Consider the following 24,717-nt stretch of genomic DNA (forward strand, 5'->3'; position numbering starts at 1 on the left):
TTTGTTTATAAAGTCTCCGACTTTGTTTAGTAGCAACTCTTAGTTGTGGGTGAGATCATCTAAGGGAATCAAGTGCGTACAGTCCTGTTGGGATTCAGAGGCGTAAGGAACGTGATTGTACCTTAATCGGTGTGATAATTGGTTAGGTCTCAACTACATTCCAGTCTGAAGTTAACTTGTAGTTGGCTAGTGTCTTTAGCGGATTAATATAGTGTGGTGTTCAAATATGGACTAGGTACCGGGTTTTTTTTGCAGTTGCGGTTTCCTCGTTAAAAAAACTTTTGGTGTATGTGTTATTTCTTTTCCGCACTCTATTTGTTTATATAATTGAAATATCACAGGTTGTGCGTAGTTCAATCAATTGGTAAATCCAACCTTTGGTTGTTGATTGAAATTGATTGACACGTGAACATTGGTCTTTGGTACCGTTCAAGTTATTTCTCATATCAATCAGGCTCACATATCTCTATCTGTTCGATTGCATATTGTGTTGAGAAATTGAGATATAAGTCTTGGATATATTTCCTTGATTGAGTTTGACTGTCTAGTTGATTCTCTTGGAATTATATTGGAGTTAGTCCATATAGATTGCCGAACGAAATATTGGGTGTGATTATAGACCCCCGCTTTTTCAGGTAAACTAAATGATTTTTGATCCCACATAAGACTTTAAACGAAATCCACAAAAGATATTTCACATAATCAGATACTCTTCTCTCCACACTACAGTGGTGGGCTTCCCACACAAACGGTTAGGCAGTGTATTCTCGAGTGAGTTTGTAAGAATACAAGCTCTGCTATTTATAGTGTTGTTGATGGTGGTTTTCAGTGCAGGGCTAAAATTGTGAAACCCTGTTTTTAATGCGTTGTCATCCTGCAAAGGAACGGAGCCATTGAAAAAATAATGAGTATCCAAAACTCTTTACTTACATATGTATTGAGAAATTCAACATATTTGTGAAATTTATCCAGAATGGTGCATGAAGCAACAACCCCAGATATTCTATAAATTTTAACCTACTGCATTATTCACTAATGCATTGACCTGCCTAGTATTTTCATATGCAATGTTCCCGGCCGAACTCACAATATTGGCATGACATGACGATTAATGTTCACTCGCGGCAGAGTAGCATGAATCTCCCAAAGTGTCAGTATTGAGACCTGCATGAAAACACTCACATAGGATACACCACCCTCTGACAAAGAGCTGCGTGTTTACACACTTTTAAATTAAAGTTAGCGCGATCGAACACGTTTAAATTCCTTAAGGAAAATCTAGATTGTCCATATCAGTTTTAAAAAAGATCACGACCACACGATTTGGCCACACAATTCAACAGGCCTAGCCTACTCCTAGCGGAACTAGACGATCATCATGATGACCACCGGAAGGCCCACTAACATCTCAACCGATCGGATTCCATCTAGTACACCCGCAACGCCTTTGAACGCTAACCCTAACATGGGTGATCACGCTGTTGAAAGATGAGCTCAAACGAGCTAAGACCGGAAAAAACGGTCTCAAAAACATCACGACCGCCCAACTTAGCTAGCCTTGTTGGACGGCTTAGATCTTCCCTCGAATGATCAAAAGGGTACTGGCGTGTTCACCGGCGACCCAACTCTAAGTCAACCGATTGGCCCACGGAAAACCAGAAACATGTTGAATCTCTCTCCCAAAGAAGGGTGATCGCGCGATCTTTAAAACCCTAAAATTAAGTCAGCGACGTTATGCAACTGCTGCAAATCGATCGTGTCCGTCCATCTTCGCCAGCTTGGTCGAACAACTTAGATCAGATTCTAGATGGACAACAACGTGGCACTGTGATCACCGGCCACCCCTCTTCCATGAAGAGCGATCGTCCAAGCCATGGCTCGCTCATATAGCCTTCGAACGATCACCCAAAAGAGGATGGTCGCGCTGCTTGCATAATCCAACGGCAGTACACAACTGCCGCAAATCATCTTGTCCATCCAACTTCTCTAGCCTAGTCGGATGGTTTAGATTTATTTTTAGGAGGCCAACAGGGTAACGATGTGATCATCGGCCACCCCTCCTCCACAGGGAGCGATCGACCAAGTGGTATATCACCCATATAATTCTCAAAGGATCTCCCAAAGGTGTCCGGTCATGCTACCCTTTTAAGACGTTCAATTCGCGGCTAATTTGAACGAACTCTAAAACAACGATGTTTCCTGCACATCGATTATTTTCGGCTGCTTGTTTAAAAGCGATGCTTTATATACATCGATTATAAGCGATGTTTTATAAATATCAATTTCACAAATAATTTTATTATCTGACCTAAAAGCACTATGTGCTGCTTTTGGCTGCGAGTCTCACAACTTCACCCATTTACTCAAGACATCAAACGTGTCACAAACTGGGGGATGCTCACTGGGGTATTGGTCTTGCGGTTTACGGCATGCGGCGTGCAACGCGCCCATTACGAGAAAGTGTCAGGAAAGGACGAATGGTTAACATCAATGGGACTAGTGGGTGAAAGTATGCCCAGTTTTCCCTCGTAACGAAAACGTGGTGATCGCCACTTTTTACACAACCCTACTTCTCCACTACTTAACTGCCTCCACTTCCTACGAGATCAGGGGTGCACTCAATGACTTGTATAAATGGGATTTCAACTTATTTCAACAGAGAATACAAGTGTTATCAACACAAGTAGTCAGAAACCATATTCTGATACAATTCATAAACAACCATGCCTTCATAATTCAACATTTTGATCTCAAACACCATCATCGCTTCCCTCCCTAAGATCAACCCTTCTCCTTCACTTTGTGACCGAATTGAATCTGGAACGGTCATTTCTTGGTTTAGGACAGAGTCTTACAGATTGATCTCTCGAATCTAAAGTACTCCAGTGCAGTGCATTTGTTTAGGGTTTAAATTCTTTTCTCATCAACACATCCAAATTTACCAAAAACAGCAGAATTTTTATTTTTAGTTTCGTTAAAATTCCAACTGTAATCCAACTCATGTAACAAAATCTCTCTTGGATGATATCTAACATTAACCAGCATACAACTCACACTTTACTAATATAGCTATAACAGATATGCTTATCCTCTGGGATACGGAAATCATATAATTTCAAATATCAAAAAGATATTTAGATTATTTCAATTTGGGATCTCACCTTGAGTATCAAGGAAAATACTTGAAAATTAACTAATAAGAGTTTAGAAAATATTCAAATACTATGTCGACATCTTGCGAACTTTCCTTTTTAACCAAATGTATTTTTGGTAGCTATGCAAACCCCAAAGTAATAGAAAAACCGAAAACACAATATTGGTTAACTAAGAATTGGTCTTAGTAGATATCCTTGGTATTGCATCAGTCCTACTAGAGATCCTTATCACCTGTCCTAGTAAAGATCTTTGTTTAAGGCATCCTAAAATAGATTCTTTGACTCATTTTCAGATACGAAACAAGTTTCGCAAGTCTATGGAATCAAGCTAAAAGTTCAACACACTAAATAGTAACAAGTTACTAATTAGTGTTATGTCAAGTTACCAACCTTTATATACCAATGCTTGGTGGGTTCAACCGAACAATGCTCTAACAGAGTAGGAATAAAGTGTGTTTGACCAGGAGATCACTCTTATTCATCAAGCAACGACAAAATTAAAACTAAGAATCAGTGAGTCAGGAAGATCAAGTAAGGGACAAATGTATAACACAATGATGGATCTTTCTATCCCAAGATTTTTCAAGATTGATGGTAAACTGGATAAGGTTCTGAAGACCGGTGAGGTGACTTGGAAACCTCCGCTAAATGGCTAGCTTAAGATTAATGTTGATAGGTGTTCTTTTGGCAACCCAAGTCTTAGAGAAATCCCATTAGTGTAGATAATTCTGTTTCTCCTAAGTTTTGGGGTGTTATATTCTCTTTTAAGATTGCTCGCACTAGGGGAATGATTCACATTTAGTTTGAGCGTTACTCTATGTATGTTAGTAAAGCTCTTCAGATCCTACATATTTTGGTTTCATGGAGGTTGCCGGTACAGTGGGAGAACTGCTTGAGATTTTTATTATTGATCCAGTTCAGATAGTCTCATATTTATAGGGAAGGTAATGTTGTTGTTGAGTTATTGTCTAAAAGGGAGCTCTGACAAGCCCTCAACAGTGAATTGACCCACCACACTTTTTCTATGATGCTTGAGGGAGTGAGTCAACTAGAAATGTTTGGATTTTCTTTCTGAACAGTTACAGATTACAGTGGATTTTTTCAAGAGTCGGTTAGACAAACCATTTGAGAATGAAAACAAAGGAAAACTAAAATCCCTAATGTCAGAAACAACGTATGAGATATTATTCCGTTTGCAGTGTGGTAGGTAGTCAGGATGAACAGATTGACAATGTCAAAATTTTAATTTATAAATAGTGTGTACAAATATTTTTCCGGGTATCTCCTTGGACACCTTATTGCACAACTAGAAAGCGATCATACATTAGTATTTTCCATTTTCTTTTCTTTCTTAGTAGCTCTACTACAATAGAGCTTGTTTTATATTTTCTTACGTTGTTGATTACCTTCTTGGCAAGGAATTAATTCTTTTTGCAATATGTTGAGCCCTTTTTAAGTAAAATAAAAGTTCCGCTGACGCAACATCTACCTCAATGAACCAAAACTTGTCGTCTACTCCATTGGGCTACCTGAGTGACTTAAAATTTGTTTACCGGTCCAAAACGAATCCCTGCATCCTCGGGGAGTGTGACACATCAACAAAGAAATATTTCCTTAGACCATAGTTGTCATGTCATGTTGTCCAAAGCTAGCAGTGTGAGTATATGGCCACCATATTTTGGATCAACAACAATTCTACACACCAAGAATGATTTTTTACTTGGGGATCCTCTAATCCACATCCATGTAAATATTTTTTACCTTTTAAAATATATCCTTTCCTATTGAAAAAATAAGAAAAATGATTTTTTACGAGGAAAAATTGGATAGCCTTTGGTGTGCCCTCTATTATCGAAATTGCTGCGGTTTAAATGGGCCCCACTAATTTCACCGTGTAAAATGCTAGACACACCGAATTTTTATAATTCGTTTTGTCCCGAGGGGAATCTGACGGCCCCAACCCTTCGTTTTTAGCATTGGGATTGGTAAGGACAGAAGTAGGTCCCACCATCCCTCTCATATGGTACAAATTTTGGTTTTTTTTCGGTGTATTAATCATTTTCGTTTGGATAAACCATTTCCACGGTTGGTTCCATGGATCCAAGGATAATTTTCACCGAACATTGATGATTCTGATATAATTTTGCATATTCTTTCTTATACTTATGATTTAAACAGTTTCATCAAGCGTTTTTTAAATTATAAAATCAAAATGATATCAACAACATCCTCAAACTAGCTGGTAATTTTCAAGAGGCTAAAAGAGCTTATGAAAGGGATGATGATGAAAAGAATCTGGACGTCCTCCTCACCATTTATATTACTATAGCTCTTAAATTTGGTATAGATGCATATGAAACTCTAATTGTCTCTCACTAACTAGAGTTTGCATATGCTCTGAATGGCATTGCCTTCTGCAAAGTCTGTAGAATCCTTGATCATCCATTCCCTCTCTGTGAGGAAAAAGAAGACAATACTATCCATATCGACAACCACTCCCAACCCAGCACATCCACAAGTACAAATTCGTCCCCAAAATCAATACCCCAATAATCAAAAAAAGATCCTACTCTGATAAGGATACAACTGAGGAATTTACCATCAAAATGAGAATAACCCAAAGACAGATTGTTATCAAAAATAGTACTGAAGAACTGGATGGACCTCCAAATTATGTTATCTTCAAAGACGGTCTCCAAGATCCCATCACTGAACAAATTCTAACTGAAAATATGGATACTCTTGTTTGTCAGAAGAAACATAGAAGAACCTTGGAGAACTACAGAAACAAAGACATCCACCAGAAGAAAAGAAACAACAATATCAAAATTGCTGCTAGAATGCACAACCAACATACATGTCATAAAAATGACCACATTATGAACCCAACCAACATATTCCCAAAAGTTACCCCAAACATTCCAAACCCCTATCGGTCATTACCTTCCCTATCTGACATTCAAGCTCAAATAAATGAAGATTTTAACACCCAAAAGAAACTGCTTTGGGAAAGAAGAAAGAAAGAGTCTAAGCTCCAAAGTGTGTATGTTCAAAATTCTCCTAACCCTTTAGATCTCAAAAGGAAAAATCAACTGATTTCTAGTCCCTCTGAACAAATGGTTAATATCTGTGGTCAATTGCCACCACATAAAAGGAGCAACTGCCAAGACAGGAATATGAAGCTGGAGCGCTAAACAACTTTGACTACTAGCCCTCTGGTGGGAGCCAACACTGTCTGCAAATCTGAGGTAATAACTCATATCCTATCTTTGCAAATTACAATTTTAAATATTCTTAATATCCAAATACATGCTAGTTTTTATGAGATGACCAATAGATTATTTTATCCTTATCTTTGTATATCCTAGTGTTTCTTATTTCTGGCAATTCTTTATAGTCTTAACTTGGAACTGTCAAGGTATAGGGAAACATAATACCAGTAGACACTTAAATAATATGTTAAACAAACACAACCTAGATATCTTTTTTTTTTCTTCTGAAGCTAAACAACAATCTAAGAACCTTAAACAAATCCTTAGCCATATAGGCGTCACCAACTTCTGGTTTGTTGCACCAAAAGGTAAAGTTAATACTGTTGGTGGTCTGGCCCTAGCTTGGAAAACAAACTTAAACATTACTATTCAGGATTTCTCTAATAATCATATTAGTGTCATTGTTTATCCTAATGCAGGCAGTCCTTGGCTTTTCACAGGTTATTATGGTAGTCCTTATACTACTCCTAATAAACTGCATTCTTGGAAAATGATAGAAAACACTAACAATAATAACACCTTATCTTGGATAATAATGGGAGACCTAAAATTTGCCCTCTTTGATTATGAAAAATTTAGTCAACATCCATAGATTCTTCTGAAGCTGACCTCTTCTAAAAAAAACTTGAAGAAGCTAATCTAATTGATTTAGGATACACTGAATGCCCCTTTACTTGGATCAATAGAAGAATTGACACAATTCTTACTGAACAAAGACTTGATAGAGGTCTAGCTACTGATAATTGGTTAGATTTATTCTCTAAATCTGCCATTTCTAATCTCCCAGCCATAGGATCTGATCATAACCCAATCATCCTCAATATCAATCCTAACTGGAAACAAGGTCATATACCCTTCAAATTCTTTAGGTCTTGGCTTAATCACCAAGATTGTAAAGATATCATAGTTGAATGCTGGAAAACTAATCATAAAAGATCTTATGTTATAAAAATTGCCATAAAACTTAGGGATGTTAAGGTAAAGGTCAAATTATGGAACAAAGAAACTTATGGTAATATCAAAACAAACCTTGAAGACAGTCTACAACATTTGGAATGGATCACCAAGAATCAATTCAACATTCACAGAGGCAGAGACATAAAGAGGGCAAAGAAAACTGTTGAACATTGGCAAAATATTCAAGAAATCTTCTGGAAAACTAAAAGCATAGTTTGATAAGTGCATATTTCACACATATTTAGTGTCAATTCCATGCTAGTAATTGTTTATATTCTTGCAAATTATTGTGTATTATGTTTGTTTTCTCTTATTTGTGTTTTATTAGGTGAATCATCCGAAAAGAAGTGGAAATAGCTACAAAAGTGAAGTCTACAAGTGTATAAGGGCCAAAGACCATGTGGAACTCGTCAAGTATAAGATTTCTACTTTCCATCTTGAAGAGGACGAGAAAATGAAGCCGATGGCGAAAGAACGAAGTCATTCTAAGTTCGTATGAAGAAATTAGGAGCAAAACAAGAACTTGGAAGAATAAAGGGTAAAATGGTCTTTCAAGAGCCACTACTATTGGCATTCCGTCGTTCGTTAAGGGGCATTCAATCTGTTAAGAGGGTGCCATTTTCAAAGGAACTGCTAAAGGGAGCCAGAACTTTTACTTGGAGGGAAGCCGTAATTCAAAACCTGTTGAAGGCACCCGCCATATTAACTCAAGGCACCCGCCACCTTCTTCTTCGACTTCAACAGAAAGAAAAGAACATCACCAGCCGGTGATGTTGTTGATCGTGGTGATCAAGATGGTGACAGTTTGGAGTGATTCTCGAATGGTTCAATGGGCTGTTGTAGCAGTTAGAAGAGATGGGTCGTGCTTGGAAATGGAGTTTAACAACTCGGTGTTGCAGCTGCCATTGATTGATCGATGGAGAAGCAGTGGTGTTGTAGCTGATATAGGAGCTTCGAGAGAAGTCAGGGAAAGATCAGAGAAGGTTTGGGTTGTGTTTGAGGCAGAGAGTAAGATCGAACAGTTCACGACCAGTGCTCGATGCCGTTGAATCAAGTGCAACTTCCTTGAAACATGGAGAGGCATTGATAGCAGTGCAGTCGAGAAGGATGATTGATGGTGATAGAGGTTGATGCTGGTGTTTGAAATGCAGTTGGCAGAGAAGCTCGAGAATGGAAGATGACGAGTTAGACAGTGAACATTCTTTCCTGCTGATGGTGAAGGTCGAAGAGATGCTCGAGATGATAACAGGAGATGATGAAGTTGGCAGTGATGATGCTGCCGATACTGATGGATCTTGAGTCTGTCATGGCTGTAAACTCGTGTTAAAGTCTGCGGGCATCCAACTCAATACCAATTGGCGATGAGTGGAGTGGCCCTTCCATATTATATTTTAAGTTAATTAAGCGGATTATAGCGATGTGGGACTATTGTCCTTTCACACGCCCCTCAAGGATAAGGCCAGTCACTATGCCTCACATGTGGACCTACGTACGAGTTACCAGTCCATCAGTAACAAGTGTACACTTGTGAGTGACTAAATCAGGGGGTAACACCTCGGCCAGTATCGGCACTGGCCTACACCCCGGGTGTACAAGTGACAAAATCGGTTAAACACTTCAGCCAGTAATTCGGCCTACACCCGGCGTACGCAGGTCTGGGTCTGGGGCTTAGCTCTGATACCATGTTAAAGTCTGCGGGCATCCAACTCAAAGCCAATTGACGATGAGTGGAGCGCCCCTTCCGTATTACATTTTAAGTTAATTAAGCAAATTATAGCGATGTGGGACTATTGTCCTTTCACAACTCGAGTAGCAAAACAGGTCGCTGCTGCCATTGACGATGGTGACTACTGGTGGTGATGCTGGCAGTGAACATGGACGGTGTGGAGAACATGGGCTTGCTGCCGTCGATCGATTGAAGATTTAATGAGAAGTCGAAGTTGAGAATGTCACGGAGCTTGAAATGGAGTTTGATATGATCTGGGACTCAAAAACTTTACCAAGAATACACGGGAGACCCTAGCTTGTCGTTGTTGATACTTGATAATGAACGGAAAAGATTTCCGAGCAAATAAAATGATTTGACGCGTGAAGAAAGTGGGAATCCGGTACAGCTTCCTACGTCAAGTTCGACGTATAATTAGTTGCTGAGAAGACACGTTGGCCTACAAAGACCTTGCTGAAGTATAAGCCAATCATCATATTACGAAGGCCCCTGTCGCATAGAATTAACATCATATGTTTCCAATTATTCAAAACTGTGCTAACCGACCTTGCATTCGTCTCTGGGGATATGGTCGGTAGAAAAGCCTATATAAGGCCAGGTATCCGGCAGCTTTGGATACACACTTCCGGAGAGAAAAAAATAAAGAGAGGGGAAACGTTCTTAGTCCATATCTTAGCGTTTATCCTTTTAGGGGGAAACCTAACTATTTTCTTCTTCTTATATTTAATTTTATGGATTTTAGTAAATCCATGTGTAAGTAAATTTTTATTGGTTAGAGGATGAATTCAATGTTCTAGCGTGAAGCTTTATTATTATACAAATTTGTTCGGAGTTTTAATCATCTTATCGTTTGTCTTTACCATATTTAATAGATATGAGTGATTATTGGATTGATTTGGAGTACACGCTAGATTGATCTATTAGTTGTTCTATTACTAGTATTGGGTTAGGAGATAAGTAATCGTCGAATATTCGATACACAAGTAGAAATTGCGAGACCTTGCAGAGGGATTCTGTGGAGCAATTGCAAGTGAAGATAATACCAACAAGTGGACCTTGAGCTAAGAGTTTAACTACTGGGATCAACCTAATTCACAAAGCCTAAAATGTTCGATTGGATTACACCTTGAGTGAGCTACTACTTGGTGGTTTTGTTGAATATAATCTGATATTGGAGAGCTTCCTATCCGTGGTAAAAGGAGTTTTGGGGATAGCACTGAGCTAGCTGATATTCTACGGCTGGTGATGAATAGTTCTAACGAAGGTTGATAAGTATACTAATTCAGTTTTTTCGCTTGGTAACGGCGAAAGATTCCTTGATCATCTTTCTTTTATTTTTTATTCTTTTTATTCTACTTTAAACCAATCCCCCTTTGTTTTATCTTATTTTGTTATCTAAATAACATGTCAATTACACAGCTCTCTGTGGGAACGATCCTTACTACCGCTATATTATTTATTTAATTAGTGGGAAATATCTCGATTAATTTGTTGTGGTTACGACACGCATCAGAGTTCAATTTATCAAGTTAGGAGATAAAAACATCAAATTCTTTCATGATTCTGCTAAGAAGAGATATATAAGAAATAAGATAGATTTTATTCACTATCTCTAGCTCTAAAAATACCAACCTCCTCAGAGTGCCAAACAGTGATGAAATCAAATCTACTCTTTTTAGCATGGCTGGTGATAAATCCCCTGGGTCAAATGGTTTTCCTCCATACTTCTTTCAAGCTAACTTGGATATTGTTGGAGAAGATATCACAACTATGGTGCAGAATTCTTTACTACTGGATATCTCTTAAAAGAAAAGGAACTCTACATTTATATCCCTCATTCCCAAAATTGATAAGCCAACTTCCCCTTCCCACTTCAGACCCGTCTCTCTATGTAACACCATTTACAAAATAATAACTAAACTCGTATCCCAATGACTCAAACCCCTTCTACCTAAAATCATTTCTCATTTTCAATCTTCTTTCATCCATGGAAGACAAATTTCAAACAACATTGTCATTTCTCATGAACTTATTTATCATATGAATACCAGACAAGGTAAAAAAGGTATCAGAGGTACAATGGGTATCAAAATTGACATGTCAAAAGCTTTTGACAGAGGTAGTTGGGACTTCTTAATTCAAATCATGAAACAAATGGGTTTCAACACACAATGGTGTAACCTCATTCTCCAATGGATATCTGATGAGAAGCAATAGCTTACAATGAAAATAATTTGAAATTGATAACTTGAAAAGGATAAATAATCAACCAACTTAGTTTCTTCTACCCTTTGAATAAAGGAAGAACCTAAAAATGGAGATTCTTCTCAAATAACTTGTAATTTCTACCCAATTAAATTGGAAACTATAAGATTATGAGAGGTATCTAGTTGATGCTCTAGAATTAGATAATTTAATCCCCCTAGAGATAAAAATTAGGTTTGAAAGAAGAGAACCTCTCATTCTTCACACAAATGTTCTAAAACTCAAAACCTCCTCCTTTAGCCTTATCTCTTCTAATTTATACTAGCACCAAGGGCATACTTGGCATATTCAAAGTATTTCAAAGATGGAAGATAAGCGGTGATTCAATATTGATATGGGACATCCACAATACATCATCCTCCCCTTCTTTGAACAAATTCTTCCTCGAATTCTTCAAAGCGTATTCTCCATTTGTGCTTGAACTTCTTCCTTGCTTGAAGACAATTCTACCTCTACACCTTCCTTTGTAGTTACTCACCAAATGTAGCACATTGTGGTCATCCTTGAGATCATCCCCAAGTAGTAAAGAAAGACCAAGCATTTCTCTCAACCTTGCACGAAGACTACAACCATGAAACTTATCTTCAATGAAAGCCCAAATTGGATTCATATATATTGCCTCCCCATTTTGTTATATCTTGAGTGAAGGCTTGCTTCCGGTAGTTGGTTCACATACTTGAAATTGTTCTCGAGATGTTTCTAACATAGTATTTTCCAATTCAATATCATATCTTGGTACACCAAAATCTTTTACTTCACTACCATTAACTACCTCATCAAAAATTGAACACAAAGGATTGTATTCTTCTTTCTCTTGATTCTTACATTATAGAACTTACTCCATAGTAGTGAAATACTTAAAGATTTGATCCGCATTCATGCCATCTTGATAGATTGGAATAACACCCACTATTTCATTTTCCTCATGACTCAAATAACTATCAAATTTCGGTGGAGACATTTTATCAAACACCTTGTGGGCACTTTGTTTATCCTCACATCCACCAACCAAAATTGATACATCTAGTTCACTTACATCTTCACAATCATTAGGTAGAATGCTTACTTGGTTATGGAGACTTACAAGTTTCCAATAATATTCTTCACAAATTTCTTCCATTCTTAGATACATATCATCAAACACTTCATGTACAATATTCATTAGCACATCCTTTGAATGAATCCTACCCAAATTAACTTTTCTTTTATAAACCATAGTGAAATCAATATAAGATTCAAAAACCCAATTTGAAAACACTATCAAATAACATAATAATCAACCCAAAAATACTTGAGAATGAGATTAGTAGTGTTCACCTCAAAAACAAATATCTTCACCAATCACACTTTGTCCCCTTGAGAATAAAACCAAAGCTCTGATACCAAATGATGAGAAGCAATAGCTTACAATGAAAATAATTTGAAATTGATAACTTGAAAAGGATAAATAATCAACCAATTTAGTTTCTTCTACCCTTTGAATAAAGGAAGAACCTAAAAATGGAGATTCCTCTCAAATAACTTGTAATTTCTACCCAATTAAATTGGAAACTATAAGATTATGAGAGGCATCTAGTTGATACTCTAGAATTAGATAATCTAATTCCCCCTAGAGATAACAATTAGGTTTGAAAGAAGAGAACCTCTCATTCTTCACACAAATGTTCTAAAACTCAAAACCTCCTCCTTTAGCCTTATCTCTTCTAATTTATACTAGCACCAAGGGCATACTTGGCATATCCAAAGTATTTCAAAGATGGAAGATAAGTGGTTCTTCAATATTGATATGGGACATCCACAATACATCATCCTCCCCTTCTTTGAACAAATTCGTCCTCGAATTCTTCAAAGCGTATTCTCCATTTGTCCTTGAACTTCTTCCTTGATTGAAGACAATTCTACCTCTACACCTTCCTTTGTAGTTACTCACCAAATGTAGCACTTTGTGGTCATGCTTGAGAGCATCCCCAAGTAGTAAAGAAAGACCAAGCATTTCTCTCAACCTTGCACGAAGACTACAACCATGTAACTTATATTCAATGAAAGCCAAAATTGGATTCATATATATATTGCCTCCCCATTTTGTTGTAGCTTGAGCGAAGTCTTGCTTCCGGTAATCGGTTAACATACTTGAAATTGTTCTCGAGATGCTTCTAACATAGCATTTTCCAATTCAATATCATACCTTGGTACACCAAAATCTTTTACTTCACTACCATTAAATACCTCATCAAAAATTGAACACAAAGGATTATATTCTTCTTTCTCTTGATTCTTACATGATAGAACTTTCTCCATAGTAGTGAAATAATTAAATATTTGATCTGCATTCATGCCATCTTGATAGATTGGAAGATTACCCACTATTTCACTTTCCCCATGACTCAAATAACTATCAAAATTTGGTGGAGATATTTCATCAAACATCTTGTGGGAAATTTGTTCACCCTCATATCCACCAACCAAAATTGATACATCTAGTTCACTTAAATCATTAGGTAGAATCATTTCTTGGTTATGGAGACTTAGAAGTTTCCAATAATATTCCTCACAAATTTTTCCCATTCTTAGATACATATCATCAAACACTTCATGTACAATATTCATTAACACATCCTTTGAATGAATCCTACCTAAATTAACTTCTTTTTTGTAAACCATGGTGAAATCAATATAAGATTGAAAAACCCAAATTGAAAAAACTATCAAAGAACATAATAATCAACCCAAAATACTTGATAAAGAGACTAGAAGTATTCACCTCAAAAATAAATATCTTCATTAATCACACCTTTTCCCCTTGAGAGTCAAACCAAAGCTCTTGATACTAAATGATGAGAAGCGGAAGCTTATAATTGAAACAAATTGAAATTGATAACTTGAAAAGGATAAATAATCAACCAATTTAGTTTCTTCTACCCTTTGAATAAAGGAAGAACCTAAAAATGGAGATTCTTCTCCAATAACTTATAATTTCTACCTAATTAAATTGGAAACTATAAGACTATGAGAGGCATCTAGTTGATACTCTAGAATTATATGATATAATTCCCCCTAGAGATAACAATTAGGTTTGAAAGAAGAGAACCTCTCATTCTTCACACAATATTCTAAAACCAAAAACTTTCTCCTTTAGCTTATGTCTTCTAATTTATGCTAGCACCAAGGGCATACTTGGCATATTAAAAGTAATTCTATGATGGACTATAAATGGTGCTTGATATGGGACATCCACAATACATCAATATCTACCACTAACCTTGTTGTGTTAGTCAATGGTTCTCTTGGAAAATTCTTCAAGCCTACCAAAGGCCTCAGACAGGGAGACCATATATCCCCTTATATATTCCTTTTCTGCATGGAGGCTCTGTCTAGATATCTTACTCATGCTGAATCTCAAAAACTTCTCCATGGTATTCAGTTAAGTCAGGAGGCTCCCACCATCAGTCACCTTCTTTTTGCTGATGATTGCATGATATTCTGCAATGTCAATATAGAGGAAAGCACTAATCTTATCAACATTCTCAAAGATTTCTGTCACTCCTCTGGTCAAATGATCAACTTTGGCAAGTCTGGAATCTTCTTTAGCAAAAATACTGATCCGGAGCTTGCTGACAGAATAAGTTGTACTTTGGGACTAAAACATAGACATCAAGGATAAGTATTTAAGATATCATCTCTTCACCAAAAAACGTAAAATCCAAGCTTTCAAACCATGCATTGATAAATTAAAATCTAGGTTAGTTGGGTGGAAAGATTCTCTATTTGTTGCTGGAAAAGTTACAATGATCCAGTATGTTACTTCCACTTCAATTATCTATCAAATGAACTGCTTCAAGCTTCCAAAGCCACCTACAAAGAGATTAATGCTATTCAAAGAGATTTCCTCTGGAAAAAAAGTTAAGGACAAACCTAAAGGTCTCTACTACATAGCTTGGGATGTTTTCAACAAGCCTAAAGAACTGGGAGGCCTAGGATTCAAAGACATGGAAACTTTCAACAATGCAATGATCACTAAAATTGCATGGAGACTAATCAAGGAACCAAATTATATCTGGAGCTGTACTATGAAGGCTACTCATTTCTCACACAATGAAGTGATCAGAATGAATACCACACCTAAACAAATTGATTCTTGGATTTGGTAAGGAATCCTGGAAGGTATTGCCAATATTCAAAAGTATTATAGCTGGAAAATTGGGAAAGACAGTATTCATATATGGGAAGATAGATGGTTCAAAGGTCAAGATGAGATCTTAGTTAAACCTCCCAATAGCCCCACAACTCTTATCTATGTCATCCAACTGTTCAACTCTGCTGGAGACTGGGACACAGATCTTCTAGCTCTTTGGTTCAATCTGGACACTCAACAACATATTCTTCTTACTCAGCATAATCCTACCATGGAAGATTCTATAATTTGGAACCTAACTAGCAAGGGAGTCTTATCTGTCAAATCCCTTTATGATAAGAAGATTTCTAACAAATATGCTAATGATGCTATCACCTCTCCTTGAGGAAAAATCTAGAATCTAGATACTTCTCCATCTATCCACCTGTTCACTTGGAAGTGCTCATGGAATTCTTCCTACCAATGCCAAAAATGCCAGTATCCTTACTTATATTGATCCTATCTGCAAAAATGCTAAGGAAGATATCACTCATGTTCTCATCACCTGTCTTGTTGCTTCTGATGTTTGGAGCAGATTATTTGGAAGCACACACCAGCTCTTCAGTAATTATAGCTCCTTCCATGATTGGTTCAATAACTGGTTTATAGATCAGAATCAAAATAACAGATGGAATGCCACGTTTGCTACTATCTGCTGGTTTATCTGGAAAGCAAGATGTGACATGGTGTTCAAGAATATAATCCCTTCAGCTGCTGCTACTGCTCTAAAATAACTCAGCATTTATGCTCCTTCAACGGGGTCATTCATACTCCAGGACACATCCTCAATAATTTGTACTATCAGCACAACAGTCTGGAGGATACTAGGAACACCAGACTCTTAAATCTCCATAAGAGGAACTTTGGAATCACTATTAGCATTTGTATTCTGGAAGTCAATAATTACAATGCTACTAGTGATTTTATTCCTTATACTAACTTTTCTCTTATTGTTATGTCTTTTACAGGCCAATGTATGGGAGCAAGAAACTATAAGGACATAGCAAGCTTCCAGAGCAGCCAGAGGAGCTTATCTAGCCATGGAATGGGGAAAGGAGATGCAGAAATCCCACATTGACTTTGCTGCTGAGGATGATGCAACTCTCCAAGCCATTCAGAGAGAGTACCAGATAGAAGTTAAAGAAAGGTTCCAACCAAGTTTTAGTCAATCTCAAGATTCAACTTTTAAGGCTATTGATTTTATGTTAGGAGATCTAATTCTTCTAGCTCCCCATCAGAACTTATTATCTACCAGATTAGCTAATATCTCTTCGAAATCTACATTACTTCAAAACTTAAATTGCCCTAACCTCCAACAACTTTTAGGTTTACTTCAGTTAAATCCGGTCAGGAATGTTGAGACAATATGTAATGTAACTGACCAAACTCTGAGGGTGCAACTTGGTGCTTTTCATAGCCTAGTTAAACCCATTTTATATGCTGGAGTTGTTGCTCATACTTGAGTACACACTCTGTTTTCTTATTAAAAAAAAAGTGGGAATTAAGTGTTTGACCCTCTCCTCACTCTCACTTACTCAGATGGCTTTTGACTTAAAACTCAATTTAAAAAAAAACTAACCCGTTTTATTGAAATGACCCTTAAAAAAGGAGGGCCATTTGGATAAAGATGTTTGATGATGTTATCAAATGATAAATTATATCCTTTAAGGGTATAATCGTCATACCAACTTAAACATAACATGTCTCACAAACCATACGTAAGAATTCGACAAATTTTATATATTTGGAAAGCTTTTTGAAAGAGCTACACAACGAGCATAAATACAACTATCAAATTTTCATTTCATGAAATTTTTATTCTCTAAATAATTTTTTAAATTTTCTTCATATTTTGTAGTGTGCAGACAATATGCACACTAATTTTATGTGCAGGAAATATACACACTGATTTTTGTTCATAATTTTTTAAATTTTCTTCATATTTTATAGTGTGCAGGTAATATGCACACTGATTTTATGTGCAGGCAATATGCACACCGGTTATAATATTCCAGGGCCACCAGAATAATTTGTAAATTTTATTAAATAATCCTGGGGCTAAAAGAGTAAGACCCATAATTTTCAGGGTCATAAGAATAAATTTCTCAAAAAAAAAAAAAAAAAAAAAAAGTAAAATCGATAGAAACTTTGGGCGGTATAGTTCTGGGTTGGTCCCAGTTTTACAGAATTAGGCGATAGTAGATATAAGAGATGCTGTTGGTAATAGTTCATTAAGCATAGGCACATGAAACTTTGGGCGACATTCAACCGCCTGTAGAGGCCACAGAAATACTAAAATGTCAGGACCGGCCTAGTATACCGCATTAGTTACACATCACGTTTCAAAGTGACCAATAAAAACAATATCGAATATCTTTATACACCAAGCAATTTACACGACATGCGCAACAATTGAGTGTCAGAAACGTACACGAAATTGTAGACATCCCCGAGACCAAGATAAGGAAAGACATAGCCTGCCCATTCCGAAAACAAAACTGGTTTCGTCATCAGACCAATTTGTTCCGGAAAGTAGATCACATATGTGTACTGGTTGTGAGAACCATAATTTAAAATTTTCTGGCATCGGTTGCCATCCCTAGAAAAATCCTGCACCGCTAACGGAAATTCAAGTTTCCTTTTTCTTTTTCCTTAACAGGATTATTTTTTTTGGAACATACAGCAAAAGCAATCAAATATGCTGCAACATTTCAAAATTATATGTTGGCCGCCTGAGCCCCCAGGCTTGGCTCGGGCAGTCATATTTTGGTCCATAGGAATATAGATTGTCGACATACCATTTTTTTTGTTGAACTCTTCATTAGCTGGGATTATGAAGACCCAAGATTTAATCCTTGCTATCAATTCATGGAGGTCAACTATATCCACTTTTATTGTCTGCATTACAGTCCTCAGCTCAGGGATATTCTCTCTATGCAATCTTTGACCTTCAACGCTTCTTCAATCAACATCAGTCTCCAGTCTTTTCCCCTTTCCCTATCAATATTACGGTCTTTCTAAGTCGACAATGCATGTGCAAGCAGTTAGCAGTTAGTTACTAACTTGCTATTATGGTTCAGAAGATCTTCATTTCCTAATTGGTAACACAGAATTTTGGGTTTGGAACTCACTTAAAGAGCCACAAGAGTCAAGACATGCCCCATCCAAGATTTTCATGGATAAAATTTGCTCACAAGGTAAAAATTGAATGAATTTATTCTGACCAACACTAATATCATTCTGACCAAATCCTTTTCTTGTTATTTTAATGGATAAATTGGTGTTTACGCAAAGGTGTTACTACTAAATATACTAAACAAAGAGATTAAGAAAACAAAAATGTTTTGTCTTTGATCAAGTCTATTCAATTAGAAAAATCAATAGCAAAAGAGTATACAATGTTATCTATATTTGTTAGCTTACAGTTGTGTCTCAGTCAATTCAATAACAAACAACCAACGACAAGAACATGACTCAAATGTTCACAAATTTATTACCTCTGTGATTCAATTCCTCTTCAAGTGTTTTATCGACCCCAGCAGTAGCGCAGACGCTTTCTTGAGGGAAGAATGTACCTCAGCAAGCAACGAATGACACCGTTATCAGCATTCAACCAGCAAATCTAGAGCACAAGCACTTCACCAGGACCTGGCCTATTATCAGCATCAATCTCAAAAGCACAACGCGTGCATTAGAACCTGGCCTCTTATCAACAGGATTCGACAAACACTTTGTTCTTTGTTGGGACCAATGCATTCACATCCGCCGTTCTCATTTGCCGTGTTTGAATTCAGTTGGTGTGCCAACTTATCTAAGAGTACCAGTAAAATCAATAGGAGGACCAGTGAAATCTGTAGGAGGAGCCATTTTTTCCTTCCACTTTATAGACTCTAAATAAAGCTTCGAAATCTTTCCTGACACACGCCTCATATCCGGCCGCTTATCAGGATCCTCATGTACACATTCTAACGCGACAGAAGTCTGACTTCTTGGCAATGTCCACAGGAAATGAATCCTTCAACCTTCTATCAATCCATCTCCTAATCCTCTCGAAATCCTCAGACTCAACTGCTTCCCTAGCTGTTTCAATCACTGAAACATTTCTATACTGCCCATTTTGTTTATCAAATATAACCCTTATTGGTTCTTCACCTGACAAGAGCTCGAAAATCACTACCCCAAATGCATAAACATCAGATTTTTGTGTTGCTATCCCATCTACTAGATACTCCGGTGACATATAACCTTTAGTCCCCGAAAACTTCACTGTTCGATCTTCTTAGCCTCGACGGAGACAGGGTTTGATTCTGCTGCTCTAATTCCTCTCCTAATTAAAACCTTGATTCCATTTCTTGAATTTCATTGATCTCTCCACAGAGTTCCGACGTTCCGAAATGACATATTTTCGCGTTAAACAAAGGCTCGATAACAATTACACTACTACTTTTGATATGATTATGCACCAAAGACAAATTCAACCCAGAGAAATGATGAATATACTCAATTCCCTGAGCAACATCCACAGCAATCTGCATTCTAGATATCCATGTAGACAATACACTAAATTCTGGATTCCTACTGTTCCGACGAAGACAATCTCTCAAATTACCACCACCATTCACAAAATCATACACTAGATAAATATAATCTCCAGAAACCGAAGCACCCAACAACTTAATCAAACTAATATGATGACTCTTACAAATCGCCGTTAATTGTTGGCGTAGTTTCGACGAATCAATCGAACGATGAAATTTACGTTGAAATATTATTACATCTTTACCTCTAATCAAACACTTCCAGGACGACGAAGACGATGACGATGAGAACTGTTTGGATAAGAAATTGTTAGTTGCTGAACGAATCTCTGAGAAATCGTAGATGTACGAGTCTTCCGGTAACGAATCTTTTAGAGATTTTAAAGAAGATCGTGAAGTTCTTGATTCTGAAGATGAAGTGTTGTTTGTACTACGTGTGAAATCTTCATTAGAGATTTCGTAACTAGAATTTGTTGGATTTGAGTTGGGAAAAGATCGAGTGTTTTCATAGGATCTTCTTGATGAGATTGAAATTGGTTGCGTTACATTAGTGTTCCTTTTTGATTTGCACATGTAGAAAGAAGAATGATTTTGAGAAACCAGGGGGTTGGATTTCTGAGAGTTTGAAGAAGAAGAAAGGAACCAAAACGAAACTAGTAGGTAGGAAAATTGAAGTTCTCACCGAAGAAGAAAGAAATGAGAGTAAAGTTGGATTTTAAAAATGAATCTAGTGGCGCATTTACTTGTAAGGGTAAGGTTTTTCTGAACCTGGTGCTGGGCTTATTAGGAAGCACCGTTGCAAAAGTCGAGTCTCATTTGCACGGATCTCTGTTGTAGACTTTTGACTTCTTTAATTTGACTCACGGTGATACATCAACAAAGACAATGTGGGTGCTGGTAAAAAAGGAAACGGAAATAGAATCATCTAACAAGCACGTAAACTTACTAGGATAAAACATATGGTACGATTTTACAGTGTTGTTGACTAGTTAGGAGATAGTCCACTGACACTGTAATACTGTATCTAATTATTGTATTCTTCATTATTTTTCCTTCATCAATGCTCTTGAGATTAGTACCAGAATGAAATGGAAGTAGACATAAGACAAGACCTCTTTAATTCGAGTTGTTAGGTAATTTTAGATACTAGTTTTCTAGGTGTTTTTGGCACCGGAAAGTATAATGGACAGTGGACACCTGACCCATATGTGAACTGGAATGTGAATAGTCCAATTCTATTCAGACTGATGATTGGTGACATATCACTATACGTATCCTATGAGGTGGCTAAGTACCAACCTGATTAAAATATTATATCAAAAAGAATAAAATACGTTCTTAGAAGTCAAGAAGGGAGATTTTGAAACCAATGAGAGCCATAAAGATGATTTTCTGGTTGAGGATTTTTGCAAAGTTTTATATGAAAGAGTTCAAATGTGAAAGCTCGTTTTAGTTGTCATCTTCCAATAATTTTTAAAAATTTTAAGTAATTTCTGCTTTAGAAGCTTAATATCTTATTGAGTACACGGTACTTTTAGGCACTAGGGCGGCACCAAACACACTACCGAGAAAGGAAGAAGTGCTGGACACTGAACCGGTAGTGTACATGTACCCATTATTATTCCTTTCTCCATTACTGATTCTTATTGCAAAAAGAGCCGCACAAACTTGCCAATCAGAGATTCATAATAAAAAGACCATAAAAAAAATACCAAAAGGGGAAAACATCTGTAATTCAAAAGCCACAATTCACTTGATAAATAACAAAAACAAACAAATATTCAGAATTGTCTTCTCTGAATGGAGCTAAACTGCCAAAGTGGTAAACCACCATCACAATTTCTCCATCTTCCTAGTAACCTGACTTATTATTTTATTGCAGCTACTAATAACCAAATCAAACATAAAACAAATAAAACGAGTACATAGAACCAGACTGACAGTATTTCAACAAGTAGATTAAGGTGAAACCTGGAGCCAACACCCACTCTGCTTCCCTAAGCAGCGGAATCTCTACTCAGATTCAGATTCAGCACTCTGCAACCAGACAATGAAGGGCTTGACATTCTTCCAGATCTGAGAATTTTTGCTAGCACCAATCCCTTCATTGAACCACTGAACAATGTACTCTTCCTCCAACACATCTTCATCATAAAGTGTTTTCAGAACTAAAGCCACCTCCTTCACAACCTCGGGGCCAGACTTTTCACAGAAAGCACCAATAGCTCGCAGAAGAAGAATCTGCGATCCTTCATTATCATGAGTAGCAGCAGCAAGGTAGTTCTTCTTCTTAGTCACTTCCTTGGAGAACCCTTTGTCTACACCTCCAAACAATGCATCAATAAGGGCATTCATGACAACCTGTGGAGAAGAACCACCATTCAGTGATGCCAAAAAGGATTTCAACTGTCCAGCATTGCAACCCTTCAGATTCCCCTGGATCTTCTCAACTAGTTGTTCGTGAGCACCAACGCCATTAGCTGACTTACCGTTCTCAGTTACAGTGGGAGATTTTGCTTCAGGTCCATTAACGGCAGTAGTGGCAGAACCATTAGCAGCTACCACTTTCTTTGCAGCAGGTTTAGGCTTTTCTTTCTCGGCCTCAGCAGTGGTAAGCATAACCATGTCGGCTGTGACGGCACTCAATTGTTCTTGTATACGTTTTTGAGCTGCTTCCAATGATGTATCAGTAGCCCACTGAACATCATCATCATCATCCTCCTCTTCCTCATCCGCATCATTGTCATCAGCCTGACTACCAGAAGGAGAATGACGATCTTCAACAGGAAGGACTGTCTTCTTCTTGGAAGAGGAAGCCTTTGAAGCATCCTTCTTTTTTAATTTCAGCTTCTTAAGCTCCTCATCAGCAGCCTCACCTTCCTTTAGTCTTTCTTTCTCAGCCCTACGCATTGCCTTCTTATCTTTTCCTCCCTTCTTCTGCTCAGGCGGATTCTTGATTATGAAAGTAGTGAGCTTGTCCCTCATGTCAACATCAGAAACAAAACCACAGGCAGCACATTTCAGTTGGATCATCTGAGTTTTGGTGATGATAACATCAGTCTCAGGGTTCCCACATCCATAGCACTGGACAAACTTCTTAATGAAGTTCTCAAGCAAACCAGCAAGCTTAGCAGTATCATGGGCACCATTCACAAGAGCAACTCCAGTTTTTTCATCAAATTTGGACTGTGCTCCAAGCTCACAACCAAAATACTTGGTGGTGTATGACGGAGGCCTAGCCAATGCTTTTGCAATGTCAACCATGTTTACCACATTAGTCTTGATACCATTTCCACGACCTTCAATCTTTGTTAACATCCTTGGCATCTTATACCTGTAAAAGGCATCATCACTGTTACCAGCACCTATGTTCTGCATCGCCATCCTTTTAAGACTGTATAGAGTGTGATATTAGAGAGAACGGTAAGCTTCTTCTGTGAGAGTGGTTTCTTCTAGTTCACTGGTAATTGGAGGTCGCAGAAAATTGCAACTTGAAGAATCTGTAAAATCCTGAAATGGCTCTAAATGCATACAGCAAACTTTATTAGCAGCAAAGTCTCTATGCTTAAATCCTCTAGGACAATATTCACCAAGCAATCCAACAGATCCCAAAAAGAGTGTGGCCCGTTCAGACATAAAGGCTTGGAACTTGACACCCTCCACTTTGTTAAACCGGAGTTATAACAAATAAATCTGCAACATCAAAAAGCAAATAGCACGAGTCAGATACATAGTCACTGACAAGGTACGCTATTACATTTAAATAACTCATTCATCATAAAAGGTACACAGTCACTGACAAGCCACACCATTACATTTGAATAATTCATTCATCATGAAAGGTATGAATAAATTACAAACTCAATACAGTTTTTCACCAATACCACTATACTGCTTTGAAAAATTATCAGGGCTACCTATATTGTATTAGCTAATTCCACTTTCATTACACACAAAAACAGCCAAAATCAGCAGACTAGAGACTGCTTTGAAAGATTATCAGGTCTACCTAGATTGTATCAATAAATTCTGATTTCATTATCAAATCAGCAGACCACAGATAGAAACAGAATTGCTAGATGATGAAAGAATTAACAAAACACATAATCAAGTTCATTATGTTATTCATAAATCTATTAAATTATCATCAACAACTACAAAATCAGCACAGTTCATGTTCTTCAATACGTATTAATAAAACAAAATTAACAAAACATCTACCCAAGGATAAAACAAAGATTCAACACAATCCAATTCAAATAAGATCTAAATCTGCAATACGGATTGATATTCACACAAATTTAATCAAAGCAATAAAGGATCCATATATACATACACAATTGATTCAACATAATCGGAATGAAACCAAGCAAATCAGAACAATACAGTAATAATTGAAAATCAATCAAATCATAATACAATTGAAGAGAGAAAGAAATCGAATAATCGTTACCTCAATTGAAGATTAGGGTTAGGTAGTCCGAAAAAGGGAATCGAGAGCGAGAGAAAGAGATTTAGGTATTCTTTTTCCTTTGCTGAGGAAAATAAAATAAATAAAAAGAGAAATTGAAGAGGAAATCTTATTTATAGTGAATAAAAGGAAAACCCTAGTTTTAGAAGGATTAGGGCAACA

General features: G+C 37.1%; 1 protein-coding gene and 1 pseudogene across 1 annotated transcript; both read right to left on the bottom strand.

Annotated features, from left to right (window-relative positions):
* Positions 1–18,900: 18,900 nt before the first annotated feature.
* LOC113309467 lies at positions 18,901–20,821 on the bottom strand (annotated as a pseudogene).
* A 972-nt stretch (positions 20,822–21,793) lies between these two features.
* Positions 21,794–24,717, bottom strand: LOC113308612 (eukaryotic translation initiation factor 5-like). Its single transcript, XM_026557074.1, has 2 exons — positions 24,538–24,717; positions 21,794–23,777 (listed from the first exon to the last, which is right to left on the bottom strand). The coding sequence occupies exon 2, from the start codon at positions 23,466–23,468 to the stop codon at positions 22,098–22,100; it is 1,371 nt and encodes a 456-aa protein (XP_026412859.1). The 5' UTR covers positions 23,469–23,777; positions 24,538–24,717; the 3' UTR covers positions 21,794–22,097.

The sequence above is a fragment of the Papaver somniferum genome, chromosome 9 (assembly GCF_003573695.1).
Source record: "Papaver somniferum cultivar HN1 chromosome 9, ASM357369v1, whole genome shotgun sequence".
Classification (NCBI taxonomy): Eukaryota; Viridiplantae; Streptophyta; class Magnoliopsida; order Ranunculales; family Papaveraceae; genus Papaver; species Papaver somniferum.

Excerpts from the sequence above, each read along its gene's own strand:
- LOC113308612 (XM_026557074.1), bottom strand. The coding sequence starts at position 23,468 with ATGGCGATGCAGAACATAGGTGCTGGTAACAGTGATGATGCCTTTTAC.